This window comes from Anser cygnoides, chromosome 2 (genome assembly GCF_040182565.1).
Source record: "Anser cygnoides isolate HZ-2024a breed goose chromosome 2, Taihu_goose_T2T_genome, whole genome shotgun sequence".
NCBI classification, from domain to species: domain Eukaryota; kingdom Metazoa; phylum Chordata; class Aves; order Anseriformes; family Anatidae; genus Anser; species Anser cygnoides.
The window spans coordinates 37,802,577-37,823,706 of NC_089874.1; the positions used below are offsets into that span (position 1 = coordinate 37,802,577).

General features: G+C 45.3%; 2 protein-coding genes across 7 annotated transcripts in view; one reads left to right on the forward strand and one right to left on the reverse strand.

The window, feature by feature from the left end:
* DPH3 (diphthamide biosynthesis 3) lies at nucleotides 1–16,462 on the reverse strand. 3 transcript variants are annotated; one of them, XM_048070353.2, is made up of 3 exons: nucleotides 16,270–16,462; nucleotides 16,040–16,114; nucleotides 1–2,365 (listed from the first exon to the last, which is right to left on the reverse strand). In XM_048070353.2, the coding sequence occupies exons 1-3, from the start codon at nucleotides 16,375–16,377 to the stop codon at nucleotides 2,255–2,257; spliced, it is 294 nt and encodes a 97-aa protein (XP_047926310.1). In that variant the 5' UTR covers nucleotides 16,378–16,462; the 3' UTR covers nucleotides 1–2,254. The 3 variants fall into 3 exon arrangements, with proteins under 3 accessions (XP_047926310.1, XP_066847972.1, XP_047926312.1); XM_066991871.1 differs by lacking the exon at nucleotides 1–2,365 and adding an exon at nucleotides 2,380–6,985; XM_048070355.2 differs by lacking the exon at nucleotides 1–2,365 and adding an exon at nucleotides 14,099–15,567 and having other exon boundaries at nucleotides 16,270–16,442.
* OXNAD1 (oxidoreductase NAD binding domain containing 1) overlaps nucleotides 16,415–21,130 on the forward strand; it is a 17,407-nt gene continuing 12,691 nt past the window's right edge. Inside the window, exons 1-4 of one of the 4 annotated variants that reach the window (XM_048070350.2) lie at nucleotides 16,415–16,500; nucleotides 19,208–19,320; nucleotides 19,817–19,979; nucleotides 20,247–20,310. In XM_048070350.2, coding sequence (XP_047926307.1) covers nucleotides 19,849–19,979; nucleotides 20,247–20,310 — 195 coding nt within the window. In that variant the 5' untranslated portion in view covers nucleotides 16,415–16,500; nucleotides 19,208–19,320; nucleotides 19,817–19,848. Of the gene's footprint in view, nucleotides 16,501–16,585; nucleotides 19,321–19,816; nucleotides 19,980–20,246; nucleotides 20,311–21,130 lie in introns of those variants that run through there. The other 3 variants (XM_048070348.2, XM_048070349.2, XM_048070352.2) reach the window with 3 other exon arrangements.

Sequence of the window (21,130 nt, forward strand, 5' to 3'; positions counted from 1 at the left end):
GACAGGAGAGAAATGTAAGAACAAAATGTTTCAGGCAAGAATGGAATAGCATTGTTAACTCTGACGACATCGCAAGTAGAGCCTCAGGCAAGAGCAAAGGAATTCCAGCATAACACGAATAAACACCTTATAGTCCAACTCCACCTGTTCCTTTGAATTTGGCAACCCAGGCATAATGGAGGCTTGGAGCCAAACCCACCCATGGAGACGAGTTACAAGGTCAGATTAAAGACCAGGTCACCTCACGGTTAACAGCGCTTCCTAAATAGCCTGGTTAATTCCTCTTCCAGCTAACTGGAAATGGAAGAACATGAAGGCCTCAAGTATTATTCAACTTATTTTAAACCTAGACCCAATGATGCAGTCAGTAGTGGCAGCAGTCTGGGGCTTGTTGGGTAAGGACATCACTAAGACAGAGAAAGAGAACGGCAGCATTTAATCTGTGGATTAACCCGAAGTTTGAACAAGGGGATGGTTAGAGCAAGCTTTTGGCTAAATCCTGCAGTACAGCAATGTTCAGGGCATCTCCCAGTCCATGTGCAAGTGCCTGCAGGTCCTCCCTTAGAGACCCCGCTGAGCTGTAACACTGTCTGCTTACTAAAATGCAACAGCCATGAGTACAGATTTCCCCTGTATGGAATGGGGCTATGCTGAGGCAACCAAGGCAACAGCAGCAGCCTAGATTTCTTCTCATGACATCTGGATGGTGACATGCGAGTGAGAGCTTTCAGTCTCTGCCTTTGCACCTCATATCTCATTTTATCTCCAGCAGTTTGATTCAGATTATAAACATACTGGAGAGTCTTACACAAGAGAGTCAGAAAGGAGTGTTTTGCAAATATTGGTAACTTCTTGGCTCACGTTTTTAAGCTGTGCAAACTGCACCAGTTCTGCCCTCAATAAAGTATACCAGTGCACAGTGAAATGCTGTATTTTTATTCTTTACTGTGATATGATATTGGCTAATGCCTCCAGCTCAGGGGCGTTTCTCCACCAGGTGGCTTGGAAGGGCGCTCTGCAAAAGCAATCTGGCTACACCGCTATGGATGGCAGGCACAACATTTTTGCTGTCTTTCTAGCTGCAAATGGTGGATTTTGTAAAACAGCTGCCCAGCTGGGGGTTATTGTGCATCAGACACAACAGAATTTTGATGACAGAGGACAGATACAGGCGTCAGGATTGTTAGCGAGGTTCTCTTTTTCAGCTTGACCCTAATTTATACACAGACCAACCTAAAGGCTGAATACATCATTCAGTTTCTAAGTAGCTGCACTATGACCTTTGGTAAAGTCCGTGACCTTTGATAATACCATCATGTTTATTTACACTGAAGGTAGTTTGTGTTACAAATTCAGAAGATGATGAAAACCATCCATTTTTTAAAATATTCATTAAACACTATAGCCTATTTTGTATAATTATTCAGAAGATTGCTAACAAATCTCCATTCTTTGCCATTTATTTATTACTCTCTCAGTCTTACAGACAGATAAGAATTAATCTAATAATGTCCTTTATGTTGTTATAGGCACAAATGATTTTCAAAGGATTACATCCTTTGGTTTTTCTATGATTCTATGGTTTTATGTTTTTCGCAGTATTTTTTCTTAAGTTCTTAAGTTAATATCCTATTAAGTTAAAACCACTGGTTTTTTTTAGAGTCTCTTTTTCATCATTTTAATTTGACATTTGCATGAAAAATTTCAGAGCAGATATGAAAGAAAATCAAATGGTATTTTGATGTATCAGGAGCTCATCTCTGTAGATTCTGAACGTCAGATATTTATATCTGAGTACAGTCCATTGGGAAGCTGCTTCAAACACAATGTATCTTGTCAATCACTCTACATACATATGGTTTGGGATTACTAAACAAACCAAAAGTGGTCGAAAAGCCGTGGGCAAACCGAAATGTTTAATGCAGTACGTCGCATTAACATCTTTCTCTTTTTGTGTCCTTTTCATTAGCACACATTGCTTGCTTTGCCTGCTTAGAAATCAAAAGCCAAGCAGCGAACAAAGAGACGGTTTCATAATCAGAATATTTCGAGTGGGCAGATGCATAAAACTCATCACGTCGATTAAAAATAAGCCTTACATAAAAATTTTCACTGGCCAAGCTGTCTAGCTGAAACACGGGCTTTTTGTCTGCTTACCTAATCTGCATACATGTCATACCCGTGGAAAACTTGTCATCGGCGGTGCCAAGAGATGTTTTAACTTACAGATCAGTCAACGAATCTTACTGACTGCTTATCTGACTGCGCCAGCGACGCTGGTGGAGCCTCTGCAGGTCAGTTGATCCCACGCTGCCACAGCCAGCCCACAGGCCGTGCCTTGATGCGCGTGCGTTGATTCCTTTCCCTGCAGAAGCAAAGGAAACATTACTTTCCTAGTGGAGCAAGCCACGGTCAGCCCGTGGTGTCTCTGTAGATAGGCACGCAGGCAACCTCAAGAACAGAGACTGGTGCTGATGTTAAGGAAATAACTTTTAGTTTCACGTAAACAGCGAGCTGTTTCGGCTCCGGTTCCTGCTAGCGGAACAGCCTCACGCGTGCGGCCAGCACCGCGCTGTAAAGATCCCCTGGTGCCAGGAACAACTCTTAAATCGGCGGTGAGAGGGGAGGCTGAAACAAAATAGGCCTCGACACTGGAAAATAACTCGGTACGCAAAACAAGTACAGGGAGACCATAACTTGCCAATTACAAGAAAATTACAGCTGTTTCTGAAAAATATAGTATTTTGTACATTTGCATTCAACATTAGAAGTCGTAACATGACGCTGAGGCTTGGCAGAGGACGGGAATTCCTTTCTGCAGAACTTCCAAGGTTCCTGGGTTCAGCTTGGTCTCAGCGTGGAACAAGAACCGACGTTCCCTTTACTCTCTGAAGCAGGGCCGGGGCTCTCCCCAGGGGCATGGTGAGAGAGGTGGCGGAGCTGGGCTGCCCATGGCAAGGCGCCAGGCTCTGCCTCCTCGTCGTCCCGGCACAAGAAAGAGCATCTGCCTCCGAGATGTCTTGCTTTCAACAAGCTGGCAAATTTTGATAGAAATTGGTTTGCTGGCATTTTCGTAGCCAGCTCTAGCGAAAGTGTTTATAGCAACTACGTGCTAGCAAAGACTGCAGACTCAGCAGAACGAGGAAAATCAATATTCATTTCTTATGAGGGAGAAAGAAGACAGAGAAGTTGAAAATGAGAAAAGCTGAGTTCAATTTCAGTTTCCAAGTACATCCATCCATTTCTTTTTACAGCCCCGCAGCGCAGCAGAACAATCCAGCATGGCCACGACAACAGCAGCAGCCCGAGGTTTATGTTGCAAATCCAGGCCCCTACCGCAATGCCTGGCAGGAAAAAGCTTTTCTGTACGTTTTCATGTGTTCAGGCCATTTTCTTTCTCTGTCATTCTCCCTGGCACCTGGAGCGATTTGTGTCTCTCTGTTTGCAAAAGCAAGCTCTGGAGGGGAGAGGACGAAGTAGGCGGCTGGGGATTAAGGACCCAGAACCAAGTCCTCGAAGCTGTTTCAGCTGGTGGCAGCTGCCCAGCTGTTTAATACCTTGGCAGTTGATTCCCTCCTGCATTTCCCTACCGTTTCCCTTACCGGGTCCATCTGAGCAGCCTCGGGGCCTGCCTCCGCAGCTCAGCCCTCCCTGCTGTCGTCAGGCACACGGCGCTACGGGATGCACATGGGTGGCATGACAAATTGGCAGAGCATTGCTGGAGCGTGAGAAGAGCCTACCTCCCACTCCCTAGCCCACGCCAGCAGCCGACACGGGCACAGACCCACGGGAGGTCTCACAGACCCGGCTCTCAGGTCCACTTTGTGAGAACGCTCCAGTGTCAAACGCACGTGTGTTGTGCCCCCTTTCCTTATTGTTTTTAGGACCTCTAGTGGCAGAAAAAGAAAAAAAAAAAGTGTTTGTAGAGAAAATCATCTTGGAAAGCTCTTCATAAGAGGACGAGACACGACATACCAGTATGGCTATGAGCTCCAGCCAGTCAGGAATGGATGTCCAAATGCCATTTCCTTAATTAACATTCTGGGTTTTCTCCAGGAAAAGTTATTTTGTCTTCTCCTTTCTCATACAGAATACTGCAAAAGAATAAATTGAAACGCAGTTCTCTGTTTGTGGAGTGATGCTTTCTTGGCAACTGAGGAAAGTTACTGTACACTGATTTCAGAAAAGCTATCCTTTCTTCCCTCTGCCACCCCAGAAAGCATCCTACTATTCTTCTGAGTACAAGTCGTCCAAATCCAGAGCTGCTACTGCGTAACTCAATGAAAGACTAAAGTCTGCCAGGAAAACATTGAAGGCATAAAATACACTTACAGCTATCGGTGATCATTACTGCCTGTCAGTAACCTTTTTAGCAAACAGCTATCCTCCAGTATTGATATTTCAATATGGGTTTTCAAGGCGAGTCTGTAGATGGCAGCTTTAAATTTTCTGTTTCTCAGCAGGAATACCCTTGGCACGGTTAACACTGAAAATGTAGTGCAGACAGTGAAACTCCTCCCCTGCAGATAACCCTCATTTTGACCAGTGGCAACGCAAAGTGCAGTACCTCGTCTGATCGCTCCAGTTCTGCCAGGCCACCAATTTCCCTCTCTGAACCGAAGAAAATATTAAGCTGCACAAGGGGAAAGAGCTGTTTACACCTGCTCCTATACTAGGTCTCGTCAGTGCAGTTACGCTATTAAAAACGTTTTAAACACACCTGAAAAACAAATAGTGAAAGGAATAAAACCCTCGACGTGGACAAAGTCCACATGCAGCAGGAACACAGGAGAGCCACATCCTTCTTTTTTGGCAGTAGAGAGACAAACCTAATGGAGAACACGGGGGAGGAATTTACAGCAGAAGCGGCAGGACGGAGGAGGTTATTTCTGAGACTGTGACAATGCGCAGGCGGCCGTTTGTTCCACCGAGACCAAGAGCTGTCTGTACCCCGGGAAATGACCGGACCTTTCGGAAATATGCAAAAATCTGCAATCAAGGTTTCCTCCCTGCCTTAGGGGAGAGGCTCATGCCTCTTAGCCTTCTGGTTGCTTTCCGCTGAACTCACTACAAAGGAAAAGCGATGGAATTTCCACCAGCAAGATAACGGTGCTGCGAGCTACGGACACCCTTGGACTTGTCATCTCTTGGCAGCCACAAGCAGTGACTTACAACGTGCTGCACCTGGGGGAAAATGCCGGGAAGAGCCTGCGTGGTAGAGACCTGGACATTGCGAGGAGGAGCAAAAGTAAGCAGAATGTCACGTAGATGAAACACACTTGACAGTTTAAAATATGGCAGTCAGCTCATTAAGAAAAGAGAGTATTAAAACTGCTTAGTTTCAGATTTTCTGAAGAGGGTTCCTTCGCGCTCACTGTGCCTGCAGGCACGGACGGAGCTCTTGCAAACCTGAGGAAGGCATTTTGCTCCTCGGGTGGTGCTGCACCGAGCGTGGGACACAGCAGGGGTGGGTTCGAGGGCATCCAGCGGTGGGGCCAAAATCCCGACCTAATGGAGTGAGTTATCGCGACGGAGGCTGATTCTAATCAGGTACCTCACGTCTCGACAGGACTGTAATAGCTGCTGAATGACACAGAGTAACACAAAGAGTTCAGCAGTGATGTACAAAAAAGAGAAACCAGCCTCATCACTCAAAGTCCTCCAAAAAATGAAGCTTTGGAGGAACCCAAACTCCTCACAGATTGATGTCAAGTGCCAGCCTGCACGGAGGGACCGCGCCGGGTGAGAACTACTGGAATATTTTAAATTGACTTCTTCAGAATTAAATTATTCGCTTCCTAAATGCTGAAACGTCTCAGTTGACACTTTTGCACAGGCCTAATTTTTATGACTTTAATACTCCTTCCCCTCTCTCTTCCCTATTTCTCAGTTCAGCAAGAGATAAATAAAAGAGACACCACGCCTGACCATGCACGGTCACAGAAAGTGCCCTGTGGTACTTCAAACAGGGCACCGGTCAGGACAGTCTCCCTCTTAGAAATCAGTTTTCTGTGCTTCTGCCTCACCCCAAGCCCTAAGAGCCTCAAACACAACTGACGCTGAAACGCACTTGCCCAGCCTGAGCTTCTGGCTGACCCAGCGAAGCAGAAATCAGCTGCAGCCTGAAATGTTTATGAAAGACAGCCGTGAAGGGCAGAAAACCCAGAAATGTATTATTTACCGTACATGCCCTTTATTCTCCATTCATGGGTAATTCATTTAAATTCTGCTCTTCTGTACAGTGGAGTAGAGCTGGAGTAACATCACCGAAGCAGCCCGGGTTACTCTAGCTTTACTCCGCTGTGCTGAATGGCAGGATCCGCCCCAGAGCATTCTTCAGAACGCATTTTACATGAGCTGTCTGTGTGCCTACAGCTCACGATATCCCCAGCCGCTTTCATCTCCACAAGCTGCCCTTGCAAGGCAACCTGCAATTGTGTTTACAGATCTAATACGATAATTTCTTGCTCCTCAGGTTGATTAACCTGTCAGCGATGGATCTGTCTCTTCAGAACTCTATTTTTGCAGGTGTTCCCGGGACAAACGCCTTAACTGTACAAAAACGAACTAGACAAAATGTGCAGACGCTTTATTTGGCATGGAAAGAAACCAAGGACACGGCCCTGCTACAGTTGCAAAAATAAAAAGAGTGTGGGGAACTTGGCCTTCCTCAATGGAAACTCGACGTCTGGGTGGCCTTGCTGCAATCTGTGTGGGACCAGCAATCGCTGTCTCTGAATGGAGAGGCTGGCTGAACCTGGAACGCTATCAAATCCTCCCTTCCTCAGAGCTGTCATTTGGCAGAGGTACTGACAGAAATTCTCTGGCCGAGAAAGCACAATCAAATCCTGCTATGCGGAGTATCTCGAGAAGGGGTCTACTAGTCTGAAACACTGAAGTTTGACTGGGGTTGGTTGACGTTCTCTCCGGTTGCTGATTTATTTGAATTCGCCTTCAGTTTGGAAAATCCCAGAGTCATAAAAAACTATAAGGAGGGGGAAAAAAATTGCAAGGATCAGATTGTTTTATAGGGATTAGATTAAATTCTCTCACTGCACATCTTCTGTACATCACCCCTGTTTGTTCTATGCCCCAGGGATAGCCACGCAGCCCAAACCTCGAGGTTATTTGCTGCTGAGCAGGGAACAAGTTCTGAGATCAGCGCCTGGAACACGCAGCTGGGGTGGGGAGAAAATCCTTCCTCGTGCAAGCAGGAGGAGGGGGGCCCTGATATAGGGGCACATCCCCACACGCTGTCCCACTGCCACGCACCCTCCGTGTGTGTACAGAGTCCACGTGTTACTGACTTACGTACCAGCCACCTTCCTGCTCACCCTTTCCTCCACAACACCGTCTCATCCCTGCATGGCCAGGCAGTTTGCGGCGGAGGCGTAGGAGCAGGGCCACGGACACACTGTGATGCCCGACGCAGGGTGCCAGCTTGGTGTGCCACCACCTGCTCTCCTTGTGCCTTATGTCAGAGGACATCGAAAACACTGCCTTGGTGCCAGTTAACAGCGGTGCTTGAACTTCAGGAACCATCTCTGGCAGGGAGATGCTCTGCTGCTTCCCATGCCCTTTTCACCGCCCCGTAACAAGGGCCTGCACTTGCCTCTAAGTGCCCCCCTGTGCCCCACCCCAGGGTTTGGGAATTTTGCTGGTTGTCTCAACAGCGAACGGACTGAGCTCCCCCTTCCGCAGCTTTTACTCGCCCAAGGAAAGCCTGCAGGCTCTGACCCCGGGCTGTGTGCAAAGCCTGTCAAAAACTATCTGTGTATAGAGATCGCAGCAGCGAATATCACAGTTCAGGCTAAAAGGCAATCCTATGCTAAGCTCATTCTAGGTCACTAACTTCCTAAGGGTATTCTTCCAAGAAAGAGCTTTATCTTGAGTAGTTCTGCCAGACGAGACAGACTGAGTTACAATTAACCCCTTCTTCAAAAGGAAAGCAAGAATTATTCACTCCATGACATCCGACATTTGTTATTTATTCATGATAAGACTTTTTTTTTTTCCAGGCCAGCATTAAAAAATAAAGTCACAAGGTAAGAGTACCTTCAAATGGAAAAAATTATTCACCCTTTCAAAAAGGACACTGTTTTAAATGTACATCTTGGGCAGTATCCACATTCCTTTGATTAAAGTAAATACAGTGTATTCAACTTTAAAAGATATCTCACCCTAAAACACACCATCAGCTCCAGTCAAGGGCTTTATTGCCTGCAAAGTTCAGATACCCATCAGGAAAGTCACTGCAGCAAAGACTGGGAAGTACAAAAGGCACACAGATGTGGCTTTGAAGAAAGAGACGAAGCCGTGTAAGAAATGCAATATGTTTAATTAAAAAGCACATGGAAAGGAAGTAAACAAATTACAAAATTAAACAAATAAAAGTCAGCTAAATGTTGGAGGAGAGGAGCATTAACCAGCCTGAAACAGTCCTACCAGAATGCATGGAGCTTGCACCCCTTCATCAGCTGCCGTGAGGAGACTGCAGCAGAAGGGCACCCCAGCTGGAGCAGGAAGGCCGTCTGAGCTGATGGTACCTGACCCAGATCACCTGGCTTTCTTCTAAAACCTGCCTGAGCCACCAACAAGGTTATGTAGGAGAAGGTCATAGCTACTCGGAGCTGAGATTCTAAAAGGCCTTAATTAAACAGCAGTTCTAAGACGACATCAGCCCAGTGCTTGGCAAGTGTCCAAAAAAGCCTATCAAATGTGAAGTATTTTGTAAAATGGAGAACAGAGCAGAGACCAAGTACCATTATGCCAATGTATGCACGATGCACCTACCTCCCCTCCTCTCAAAAATGACTTGGGAGAGCTGGACAAGGTTCAGAGAAGGGCAGCAAGGTACAATCAAAGGCATGGAACAGCTCCTGTGTGGAGAGCGGCTGAGCAGACAAGGACGTTACAGGCTCAGAGAAGAAGTGACTGAAGGGAGATGATAAAAATTCCTGAACAGTCATCAACAGGATAGAGAGAATAGGGCACAGAAAGGTCCCTTCCTATCCAAAAAGGGTCTTCAAATGAACCAGCAAGCAACGGGTTCAAAACAAACAAAAGGAGACAGCCCTCCTAACAGTGTACTAACACCGTGTAACTCCTTTTCATGGGATGCCCTGGGTTATAGATTGTGACCCAAATTCAGCAAGTGATTAGCTAAGCTTATGGAAATATATACTTATTTATGAGACTGTGCCCCTAGTGCATCAGTCTCAAGAAGCCCATAACTTACGAACTGCGTGGTAGTGTTGTGGGGAAGCATCCCCAAATGCTTGCCCTGCTCTTTTTTAGGCTCTTCCTCAGCTGGAGGGCAGTGCTGCGGCTGGACACCAGGCTAGGCAGCCCCATGCTCTGATCTGGGACAGCCACTTCTGCTGATACCACACTTCATCTCACCCCCTGGGACACAAGTTTTCTTCGTTGGCTCTGAAATGGCACTCCGACGGGTGGTTTGTCTGTATCTCTGCCTCCAGACTGATTTTACATTTAAATTCCAAGTCTGATCCTCTTTACCAGGCTACGGGATGTACACCAGAATCCACCAGTGTGATAACACCAGCGCAATGCACTGGCGGTTACAGAAGCCTCTGCATGATACAAAAGCAAAGCCAAGAGTATTCCATCATTATGTGAAAAAAAAAAAAGGATAACGTAGGGCTCATATTTTATCTACTTTTTTTCCCCTCTATATTTAATTAAATCAAACTTTAATCTTAAAATCTGCCACAAGCCACAATATCAGTTCTAATCTGTTATGGAGTGATACAAAATGATAAACTTTTGCCGCAGTGTACTGTTGGAGCTCACCACTGTCTGAGAGATACAGTAAGTGCCATAAGATGATTGCATCGGCTTTGCACGGGTACAGAATTTCCCCAGACAGACCCAGCAACAGGCCCATGCTCAGAGATCTGAAGAAATGAGAACAGTTAGGCAGTAACTATTTCAACGTACTTAAAAAAAAAAAAAATCCTCCCTGATAAATGTATTTTATTTTCCTAGAAATAACAACTATTTCACACTCTCTAAGATTACATCAGCAAACTTGCATTGTGTGTAAATACTGTTAAGACTACACACTAGTCCTACAGATGTAGGACTAAACACCGTAGGACTACATCAAGCTCAGAAACACTGCAGCTATTTAGACAGCTACTGGGCTGGCATAACTTTTACTTCAAACAAGGCACATGTCAACAGTTGTTTACCAACTTGTCCAGCATTTGTGAGGCCAAAGCAAAATCATTTGCCAAGGGAACAGAAAGAGCCTGAAGAGGGCACCACAGGAATGACTTACGGGATAGCACGTTGCCAGCTCCTGTTGATTTCACCCTGAGACGCGTGATAGCTGGAGCCTTCCCGAAAGGAACAGCTTCTGCACTCAAACAGCAGGGCAAGAACCTTCACTTTGACTTCGAATTAAAAAATCATCACCACACAACAACAAAAAGGGAAATCACAGTAGCAAAATGAAAACACGATCCCTAAAAGCTCCAATAATTGAGAATTAGTTTAAAATACATTTTTAAAACCACGATTTTAAGCCTAACTTACAATTTAGAAATCTGTGAGTCGGGCCCCTGTAAAGCTTGGTTTCAGCAACGTCAATGACCTAACTGAAAAAGTGTCATGGAATTGAGTCAGAGAAGACTGCAAGTTACACTGTATGAATCGCCCCACAACTGAAAGCACAGAGAAGATGCTTAGTTAACAACGTATATAGGGCAAATACTCATGAATAAATTGGTGCCCTGTGAATCCACATTGGATTACTTTTCCACTAGAAGGAAGAAAGCAGACAGAAGATTATCACACTCATAGATCAGTCTAGCTGCTGTTCAGACATGTTTCACAACAATGACCTTGACAAGTCAGTGACCCCCTGACAAGTCTTTATGAGACTTTGAGGGTCCCAAAATTTTACTTCTCAATTGCACAGCTGCCAACACCACTACCACGTACATTCTGAATCATTCCCTTACATCATCTTACACTAGCAGAGCTTCTTCCCTCTCTATAGTAAGGAAAGTAAAAGAAAGCCAAGAATGAGGATGGAAAACAAGAAACAAGGAGAGTTCAGAGGGCCAGGCCTCCCTCAGTATACTGGTGGACAGCACAATCAAGCTTTTGGCTCAGGAAAAAACCCACAGGTACAGCTCAAAAGAACTCTACTTTCTGCTTTACCTGGTGTAAGAGCTAGATTTCCATGGCACGGCACATAACCTAAAGCAGATGATACACATTTGCTGTTCAGGGTTTTTCTTTGTATTTTTGTTTTTTTCCAGAGCGAATCCTTACAGTAGCTACAGTCACTGCCTGCCGGCTGCATGACGGCACTGCTGGATGGGGCAGCTGGCCTCTGCACACCACCTCGTGCCTCCAGAGCCATCCACTCTTTGCTCTGAGTGCTCAGTGTCAGGGTTCATGGCACAGCAACGACTTTCCATGACGTGGTGAGAAGCCTACGCCAGGCGGGTGAGCTGCCAAGATTTGTGAAGAGCTGACCTGATACGCAAACAGCCCGAAATGGGGCTGTAAAGGGATAGGAAGGAGTGATGACAGGTCTTAAACATTTACCCTCTTCCTTAGTCCCTTTTGACCCATTTCCTCCCTGACAGCAGGTGACACTGAAAGCTGTTTTCCAGCTTGGCACAGCTTCTTTCAGCTGCTGCCGCCGTCACTCAAAAGCTTTGATCAGTTTCAGCATCCCCAGGGTTACACAGGGTCCTCCGGATCCTCCCTGTCTCCTCTGTGCCATGGCTACCACAGAGAGACATGAAGAAATTAGCATTTTAAGTTACCATGAAGCAGAATCAAAGCTACATCCTAACTAAACGTACAGAGAAAGGAATCCACAAGAAACTCACGGCCAACATTTGTTACTACTTTAAGTACCCTGATGAAAACACTTCGCTAAGTTTTCAGCGAAACAAATACCTCTCCCTGTAGTCAAGGTTGATCTGAATGTTAAACCGAAATGCAGGAGGGATGGAAATGGGATATGGGGAAACTACTTTTCTCAGTGACAACACACAGCTGTCAGCTCACTTTAACTTATATGTTGAAGGTTTATTTGAAACTAACCAGAATCTGCCTCTTGGTAGACGGACCAGCTGGTCTACACAATCTACAATCTTTATTCACAGGATGTTCTGCAAAGGAGATGAGTTTTTTCGGTGGTGCTGAGAAGCAAAATTAAAAATTATGAGGGAAGGAAGGAATGACAAGGTATTTGCCTGACAGCCCTTCAGGTCACGACGACTTCCCTGCCACACAGGCACAGGGAGCAAGTGCAAGAGCTGTAATTGGCGACCTCCAGACCTCAGCTCTTAGAGGTCCAGGGTCTTTGTCACAGCCTGCCAGAGCAGCTATTCAGAACTAATCATGTATGCCTGATACACAGGCACAATGAGTTAGCAGTACATGACCTTCTCAGCTAGTTTCTTTGAAATGCAAACAAGAACCTGACTGTCTGGAGGAGCAGAGCCTTTTCAGCTTAACAAAGAGCAAATTATTTCCCATTTCTTCCTTTAAAATTGTGGCAACAGTGTACTGCTTGTTTTCAATATTACATGGGAGTTTAGCGGTGTGTAACAGCGCTAACGGCATTAGCGACTTCAGAGCTTGGCCATCTGAAACTGATCACAAGTTTTTCCACCCCCTCTAACCCCCAGTAAGCACGACTTACTCCAGTAGTGTCTACATCAACGCTCACACAATACTGTTCTTTATCAAGTACGAGACTCCTCCGTGCAGAGTCAAGGACCTAATCAATTACATAACCGATCTACTCGTCGGACACAACCAGGAAGCCAAAGACTTCTTTGTGTCCCACACAGCTGTCTTTTGAGAAGACAAGTGAGCCATTGGTTTCCAAGAACATGCAGCACGCAAGGGATGGATGAGGGGCCTACACACTGGGCAAGAGCCCACGGTGGTATGAGGAAGTCTTGTGACTGAATTCCAAGAAAGGAACATTGCCGATGGGTTACTCAGATCGCCCTGCCTGGTGCTTCGGACTTACACAGCATGGGAGAATTCTTAAAAAGCTGTCTGCTATCACTGGAGTCAAAAGCTTCTTACCAGTAAGGAAACACAAAAATGGGCACCTTGTTACCATCACTGAGCTTTTATCAAGGCTCCGCTCCGTCGCTAAAGAACTCCCTTCTGTTCTGCAGAGAGGGCTGGAAAGCAATGAAACAGCTCAACACTTTCTAAACATCTTTCTCAGACTCCCAAAAGGCAACAAAGTGGGGAGAGAGCTCATCCATCCTTGCTGCTTTGTCTCTCCCCTCCCTCCTCCCCCAGGACAGCAACCGTTCTCTCAAGTTCTGTAAGGCATTGCAATGAAACCAAGTTGAAAGCAATTTCTGCAGGCAAATGTGAATGCATCCTTTTCTGACAAAGTCAGACACGATATTGTGCTTTTGTTATCCTACTAAAAAGCTCTGGAAAAGGAAAAAAGGAAACCAAATGAATAGCTGACTGAAGCATTGATACGTACTAACTAACATAACCATAGTGCATACATAACTGGCATTAATAAATAAATGCAATCCAAACAAGATGCAGCTGATAAACACTTTTTTTTTTTTTACAACCATGTAGGAATTCAACCATATGGAATATAAATAATTTTCCACTTAAGTTTCAAAAAAAACGTATCTTCATGACAATGCCTTACCTTTATTAAAAAAAGAACAACCCCCCCTGAAATCTGGTCAAATTAATTCTGTAAAATGCTTGCACATTCAGATATCCCACATGAATCACTTTGGTTCAAGATAATTGCTTCCGAGTATACATTCCCTGGGGTTCCTTTTTAAACCTACCCTACATGGTTTTATTTATAAGACTTGAGGGAAATAAAACAAACAACTGATATTTATGCAGTATAACAGGAACTTAAATGGGGTTCCTGTAGATTTCCTTTGCAGCATCTATTGCTAGACTGACAACTTAACCACTTTTTTTAGCTAACCTGAGGAGATTTCAGTATCACAAGCACCGCAGCAGCAGCAACTCAACACCTTCAGAAACCATTCTGGCTGGAGCACAGACAGAATAAGCAACAGCTCATTATAACCACCGGTGCAATTTCAAGAATCTTTATTTAAATAACAGTCAAAATAAATATTTGCTAAGAAATAGCTAACCAGTTACCACAGCATTTTCTGAAGCACAGGTATGTAAGTGACACGAGTGCCACCTGCTGGTTTCGGCATAAAAACACTTCGGGTTGTGCACGGTGCCTTCAAAACTTCTAGCTGAAGGGCGTAGGGTTTGTTTGTTTTTAAATAACTAGAATGTTCATTTCCAACATTCACAGAACGTTGTAAGAACAAAAATAATTAAAAGAAAGATATTAGTAAGACTTGTTTATCTCTAGTGCCTGGAGTGAAGTAATTATATAAACGCTGCACAAATCTTTTCCCCCAAAATTCACGATGTCAAATCCAACAAAACATATGAATGATCGTTATTTTCAATAAATACTTATACGCAGTGGCCTGTAATACAAGTAGTAATCTTGGAATCAAGGTACTTCAAAGTATATTCTTCCAATTCTTTTCTATCTTAAGATTCCTTTTTATTAATAAATCAAGCGAACTGTGGGCATCTCTTATCCAGGAAGTGACAGAACCTTGGCAAAGCGAGACCAAAAAATTCAGGAAGTGCACTACTATAAATGAGACAGAGAACTGCAGCCTATTTCATATTTGCTGCAACAGTCAAATCACTGAGAAAATATGGGTATATTAACATCTGTTTTTGAGTTCAAGTCCATTTCCACATTACCAGCTTTGAGGGGTAGAAGACTTGGACTCCTCCTGTTTCATTTCACGGAACAAAAGTGTATTGTTATTTCAGATTTCCAGTTAATACAGCTACCAAAGCTGTTTCTAAGCAACTGCAATTTATCAAACAAATCTGCTTCAATCCACGTACTGCGCCTTCTTTGCGCTTGCAGTAGCGAAAACAATTTACCAGCAGCAGTGGTTCTGGGCCTCCTGCTCTTCCAAAACTCAGCACAGGCTGGAAGCATGAGCGTCCACTAGGTGACACCGAGCTGCACCAACACAGTAATTCTATATGGCACGATGCCCCACACACCTTCACGTTTTGTCTCCCAACATTTTGTCTGTCTGTGCCATTTTGCCCTCATATATGCTCACTGCTCTCTACCATATCCAACTGTACTGTCGCTGTAGGACAACTCTGCACACTTCTGAATATTGATTTGAAGTCAATCAGGATCATATTCCAAGTCTTCCAGAATATGTAACCCAACTATTAATTTCTTAAAATGTGTAACATTTTAGAATAAAACCGTTCATGTCCCACAAAATTCTTATTTGTGTCATTACGACAGCCACTTATTGCACTCATTTCTCACAGCAGCAAGAACTTCCAGGCAGAGCACCACATCTCTTCCCAAAGTTGTCACTCCCATAATTTTTTATCCTAAAGCAGCAACAGTTCATGATGCATTCGTCAGCACTTAATCAGTTCCTTGTTTGTCACAGGTTCTGCAATGACTTCATCACGCATGAACTGTTCCTAGAGACAGAAAGCAGAGTTTTAGTTGGATTTCATTATTTTTGGATCTCCTCTCCCACAAAAGACATCAGATCACCATTTTGCTTTCTGGTCTAGATATAAGCGGCATGAAATTGTCTCCCAAAAGATGAAAGCTGTAGCATGCCTACTACTTATGAAAAGTAGATTAGAAGACCGTGCTGCTGGAGTCACAGACATCTTAACATCTCTGAGACTGTTTTGCCCGCGTTTCACCCCATGTTCACCCACAGCAGGCATGATGTAAAGCTCAGACACAGCAGCAGGCGGGCACCAGAAAAGAAAATGAGGCAGGAGACGGAGTCACAACGGAAGGGACGCTTCAGCTGGCTCCCTGCCAGCCTCACCCCACGCTTACCGGGGTCTTTTAAAAGCCCGCAGCAAACCCCAACCCCACTTGACTGAGGTAGCACCGGACGACGCGTGGAGGCGCAGGCTGCCCTCCCGCACCCACCTGGTCGTAGATGACACGCAGGATGAGGGAGCAGCTGGGGCAGGTGGCCACATCCTCGCCGTTCTCCAGGTCCTCCTGAAACAGACCCAAGAAACGCTCAGTCAGCGGCCTCCCCTCACCCAAGGACTCCCCCTCACCTGACAGCGGGGGGGACCCCCCCCCTCACCTCACCTCACGGGGGGGCCACCCCCTCCCCCTCAGCCCCAAGGGCCCCCCTCAGCCCCCGTTACCCGTGTGATGAGGAAGCGGTCCCCGCAGGGGCAGGGGTAGCTGTACGTGCCGCTCTCCGCGTCGTACTCAAAATCCTCGATCTCCACCTCGTCGTGGAACACCGCCATGATGGCGCCGGGCCGGAACGGGCGGGACGCGACCGGGCGGAAGGGGAGCGACGGCGCATGCGCAGAGCCCGCCTGCCCCCCTCCCTTCTCTCCCTCCCCTCCCGTCACGTGACGCGGTGCCGGGTAGGGCAGGGCTGCGGCGCGGGCGGGCGGGGGGCGGCTGTTGGGGGGGGGCGCGCGCGCGCGCGCGGCCGTTGGGCAGGTAACGGCCGGTAACGGTCTTTAACGGTCAAGGGGTCTGAGGGGAGGCTCCCCGCGGGGCTGCGGGCTCGTCCTGAGTCTTCTCTCAGGGCACGGACAGAGCCGGGAAGGGTGCGGGGGTCACAGCCGGGGGACGGGCTGGTCCCGGTCTGTGAGGGCAGGGCTCGGAGCGGGGCACAGGGCACAGCCAGGACTCGTCGTGAGAGGTTCTGGAGTTCGTTAGCTGCGGAGCGAAAACTACAAACCGATTTTATTGGGGTTTGCAGCGTTGGGAGGTGATTGATGATGGTATCATCCAGGTCCAGTGGGGTCCGCACTGGGAGAGCTCAAGAGTCAGTGATTTAGGGCAGTCTCACTCTTTTATTTATTTATTATCATTTTTTTTTTTTATGCGTAGAACTGCACATATTTATATCCTGAATGAGCAGCTCTCAAAATGAGGCTAGCTTTAATGGCCTGCCAACGCTAGCAGCACAATGATTAAGTTAAGCCAAGTGCGTAAATTAAGCAGCTGAGAGTCTTTCTACTGGATTTTAAAGTTAGGCCACTTGTTTGGCCAGCAGGTGTCGCCATGGTTGGTAGCAATCCCAGAAGAGGTTTTGAAGGGTGCAAGATGCTTTAAAGAAGAAAAAAATGATTTAACCTTCATTCTCAGTCCTTGGCCTCCAAAGCAAAACATTGGACTTCTTGGTGTGATGATTTAGTTACAGTCACAGGTATTGGAATAAACTGCTTACATAAAAATGTCCTCTTTCAAACTTCACTTTTAATTAATTGATGTGATAGAGTGAAAAGCTCGAAAACAGGAATCAAAAAGCAGGTGGAAGCCTAAAACGGGAGATGCAGATGAATGTGAGCAAGCTGCAGTATCTGAACAACTCTAGATCATAAGCTGATCTCGTGAATTTGAGTAACTCGGTGCTTTCTGAGCAGGGTTTACAAACTGAACGTGCTGATCTCGAGTGAGGGGTGTGATTTCTTCATAAGATGTGTACGTTGTCTCAATAGACTACTTAAAGAATGGTAGTACATGTTACCAATACCTTTTCCACATTTGCACGTAGACGGTACGGAAGTATTTTGTTCAGTAAAGTACTCAGTATGTGCTGTGGCAAAAACTTTTTACCGCAATTTTGCCTGCTGGTGGTGGAAGAGTTTTTAACAATTCCACTTTGAAAAGTCACAAGCTGCTGTGTAATTAAATGCTAAAAGGCTATCACAAATTACGGACAGGAAGTATTTCTTACGCTTGAAGTGGGCATTTTAAGCAGTTACAGTAAATGTATTCCGTTTCTGAGCAGCCTCATTTACGAAAGCTCTGCCTCCCATTTGTACAAGATTACAAACAGGACAAATTACCGAGTGACCAGCCAGTGCAGCTGCTTGTGAAAGCCCAGCGTATAGGCCTGATTAGTTAAACAAGCTGGATCATTGCCATTTAAAAGGATTCAAAGGGAAAAACAAACAGTTTGAAAATAAATTATATGCTTTAAAAGAATGCGGGAAAAGGGGATTTAAATTGAAGTAAAAGAAGCAAGGGACAGCTTCATAGAACCAGTATGATAACTTGCGAGGTGAGGATAATATGGTAGAGAATTATGTTAATCCATTTTAGGAAAAACAAAGGCAGATTTACAAGCAATGAGAAATATCTTTTGGCTCACTGTGAACCTTTTCCTACACTTGATGAGTGAAGGATATTTCTGATGTTTTGAAAATTGTGCGTCAGCTCATATTTCTCTGTCAAAGCTCCATTTTGGTACACAGTTCTGAAATGCACCCTGTGTCTCCACAGGAGTGCGTGGAAGTCTCTTCTACCCGTTTAACTGTTTAGAGGTGTAAGTATTTTGTAGGGTGTATGATTTGCTGCGTTGACATATGTATTTCTACATCAGCCCCTTAACCGTTCCAGAAAATAGGGGGCATGTACGTGTTTTTAACCCATAAATGGTTTTATTTAATGTTTATAAATGTCTATTAGAAAATAAATTCTGTCTGGGAAAAGGTAATACATATTCAGTGTTTGTCCAATCTTTTTTTCAAACACAAATACTGTGTGAGCACTTGGAATGACAGATACGCTGGCCAGGAGGGACTGCTGGGTGTCATCTGGTCAAAGTCCTGCTTGGAGCAGGGCCGGTGCCAGCGCGGGATTAGGCCGGCCCCAGGTGCAGGCCTTCACGCTTCAGTTCATTGTGTTTCTGTCGTCCAGTCCTGCAGTTTCTCAGCGTCCCCTGGAAGGGACGCCGTCCCGTTCAGCAGGCCGGCCGGCCCTGTGACTTAATACCCCCCACACCCACAGGTTTGCCGGCGGTACGTTCCGTCACCGTCAGCCAAGCTCTCAATGAAGGTGACAAACATCAAGTGGCCACCAAGCCTTCCCGTCTGCGCCCAGCCACTTTTCAGCCGCTCCAGCAGCCCCTTTGTCTGGCCTCAGCTTCCTAATGCCTGTGGTGTGGGAGGCGGTGTCAGAAACCCCAGGGAAGTCAAAGCACGTTGCGTCCACTGCCGTCCCTTATTGCACGACCACACGCGTCATCGCAAGGAGACGGCCAGCGTTGTCAAACACGGTTTGCCCTCGGTAAATCCCCGTTGAACCGCCCTGATTGCTTTCCCGGCTTTCACGCAGGTTCCAAAAGGGCAGGCCCTGAGCATTTTTCCGGTGACACGGGTGGTACTGACTGGACACGGACACTGCTTCTTGCTTCTTAAAGATGGCTGCGCGCCTGTCTTTCTAGTCAGGTGAGGACTTGCCCTGATAACTGTGGCCTCTCACAGATGGTAGACAGGGGCCTCACAAGCATGGCTACTGTGTCTCATAGTGCCCTTGTATCCTGTCGGGCTTTGTGCATTTGGGTACATCCAGCTTCTTTAAGCAGTCCCTAAAACTGTCGCTGCCCCGCTTTTACCTGTCCTCCTTCCCAAACACTCGTGGTACAGGGAGAGGTCTGGCGGCAGGCTCTGCGTGTGAGGACAGAGGTGAAAACAGGGGGACTTCATCATTTTATGCATCATTTGCGACTAGGCTGTCTTTCTGTTCTATTCGTGGATGCATAGTTTCACTTCTTTATTATACTTTCATATTTCTAAAATTCCTTCTTGCTGCCTTGTACGTCTGTTGCTAATTTTAGCTCCAGCTGAGCTTTGGCCTTCCTGGTTTCATGGAAGTAAAGGGTGAGAATGAGCAGTGCCAAACAGCGGGTATTTTACTTAATAAATATTTATATGGATTTTTCAGGAGCTGGAGATTCTGAAGACAGCCCGGCCATCATGGCTCATGCCACTATTTACATGGGTGTGACGATTCCTCAGTTCCTGAGAGGTGCTGGCAGAATTTGTCCTGCTCATTCTGCGCTGACGGTGTTGAGGCACTCTGCTTTTTGTTACTGCACAGTGAATGGGTAGGTTATCCATCTACAAACGCTTTTTTTTTTTTTTAAGGAGAACGTCACGATAACACTTCAAAATAAGTCTGACAAGTTATTACAGACCTGTAAATACTTAGCTAGCTCCTGATTATGTTTTTCCATTTAATTCTTGCTTAGACTTACGTCATCTGAAGTGTAGGCTGGATTACACAGGCAAATCATTGTACTAACAGAAATTCCTATCAGTGAGGGACAGTAGCACAGTTGTCAAAATGACAATTTGTTTGCTTTTTGTTACAGCACATTAAAATCAAAAAGGAAAATGGATCATCTAGAGAGAACAGCAAGCAATTTTCGCCAGGAGGTTAGTGTTCTGTTCTTTGGGATGTTAGTAACTTTTTTTGTCTCGTGTGAAGAAACTGGATAATTGGTTTTGATTCTCAGGATTCCTTTTCTCTTCTACTAGAGTACATTTCACTTTTTTTCCCCTCATTTTTCATATTTGATACTGTTGTAAAACAGGTGGATTTTGTGGTGAATGGATGAAATGTAAGGAGGAAGAAAAAATTGTCAATACACAATTGTTTACTTCATGTTAGACAAGAAATTTAATTGAATTCTAATCAAGTATGGACTATGATAGGTAATGAAAGCACACCCCTGTCCACCATTTATACATCTGTGTCTCAGATTTTTATGGATTTCCACAACTGTGATCCAAATTTGAGATTAACAAAAAATGTGGAAAGTGTAATTTTATACCATGAGAAGAAGGATAGAGGTGTAGGTGTCTTGGAGGGAGAGTTGTTTGTTGTAAAACAGATCTTGGTTTGTATGTGCTTAAATTCACAGGTTCAAGGAAGATTGGGCATTGTTCTCCATCGCAGTCCAGAAATGCTTATTCTGGATACAGTTTTGCACGTTTTTTCCTAATGTTCAGAGGGGAACATAGTCTTGTATTTCCTTCCTTTCCTCGGGTATTTCCTTTCTGCAATTAGCTAAGTAGGTGTTCTGAAATTTTAAATATTTTGAGAATATGACTGCAGTTCTCAAAAATGTTTCTCTAGTGAAACAATTCTGAATTTTTCTTAGGCTCTTCCAGAGAATGAGAGTACTTTTTGAAAGTAAAGTGGGAAAAATCCCGTCCCATCCACATACAGCTGCTCTAGTGGGTCCGATTTATG

Excerpts from the sequence above, each read along its gene's own strand:
- DPH3 (XM_048070353.2), bottom strand. The coding sequence starts at position 16,377 with ATGGCGGTGTTCCACGACGAGGTGGAGATCGAGGATTTTGAGTACGAC. Across the intron at positions 16,115-16,269 it reads ACCGCTTCCTCATCACACGG|GAGGACCTGGAGAACGGCGA; the intron begins GTAACGGGGGCT and ends GGTCTGTTTCAG. Across the intron at positions 2,366-16,039 it reads TGCGTGTCATCTACGACCAG|GGAAAGGAATCAACGCACGC; the intron begins GTGGGTGCGGGA and ends TTGCTTCTGCAG.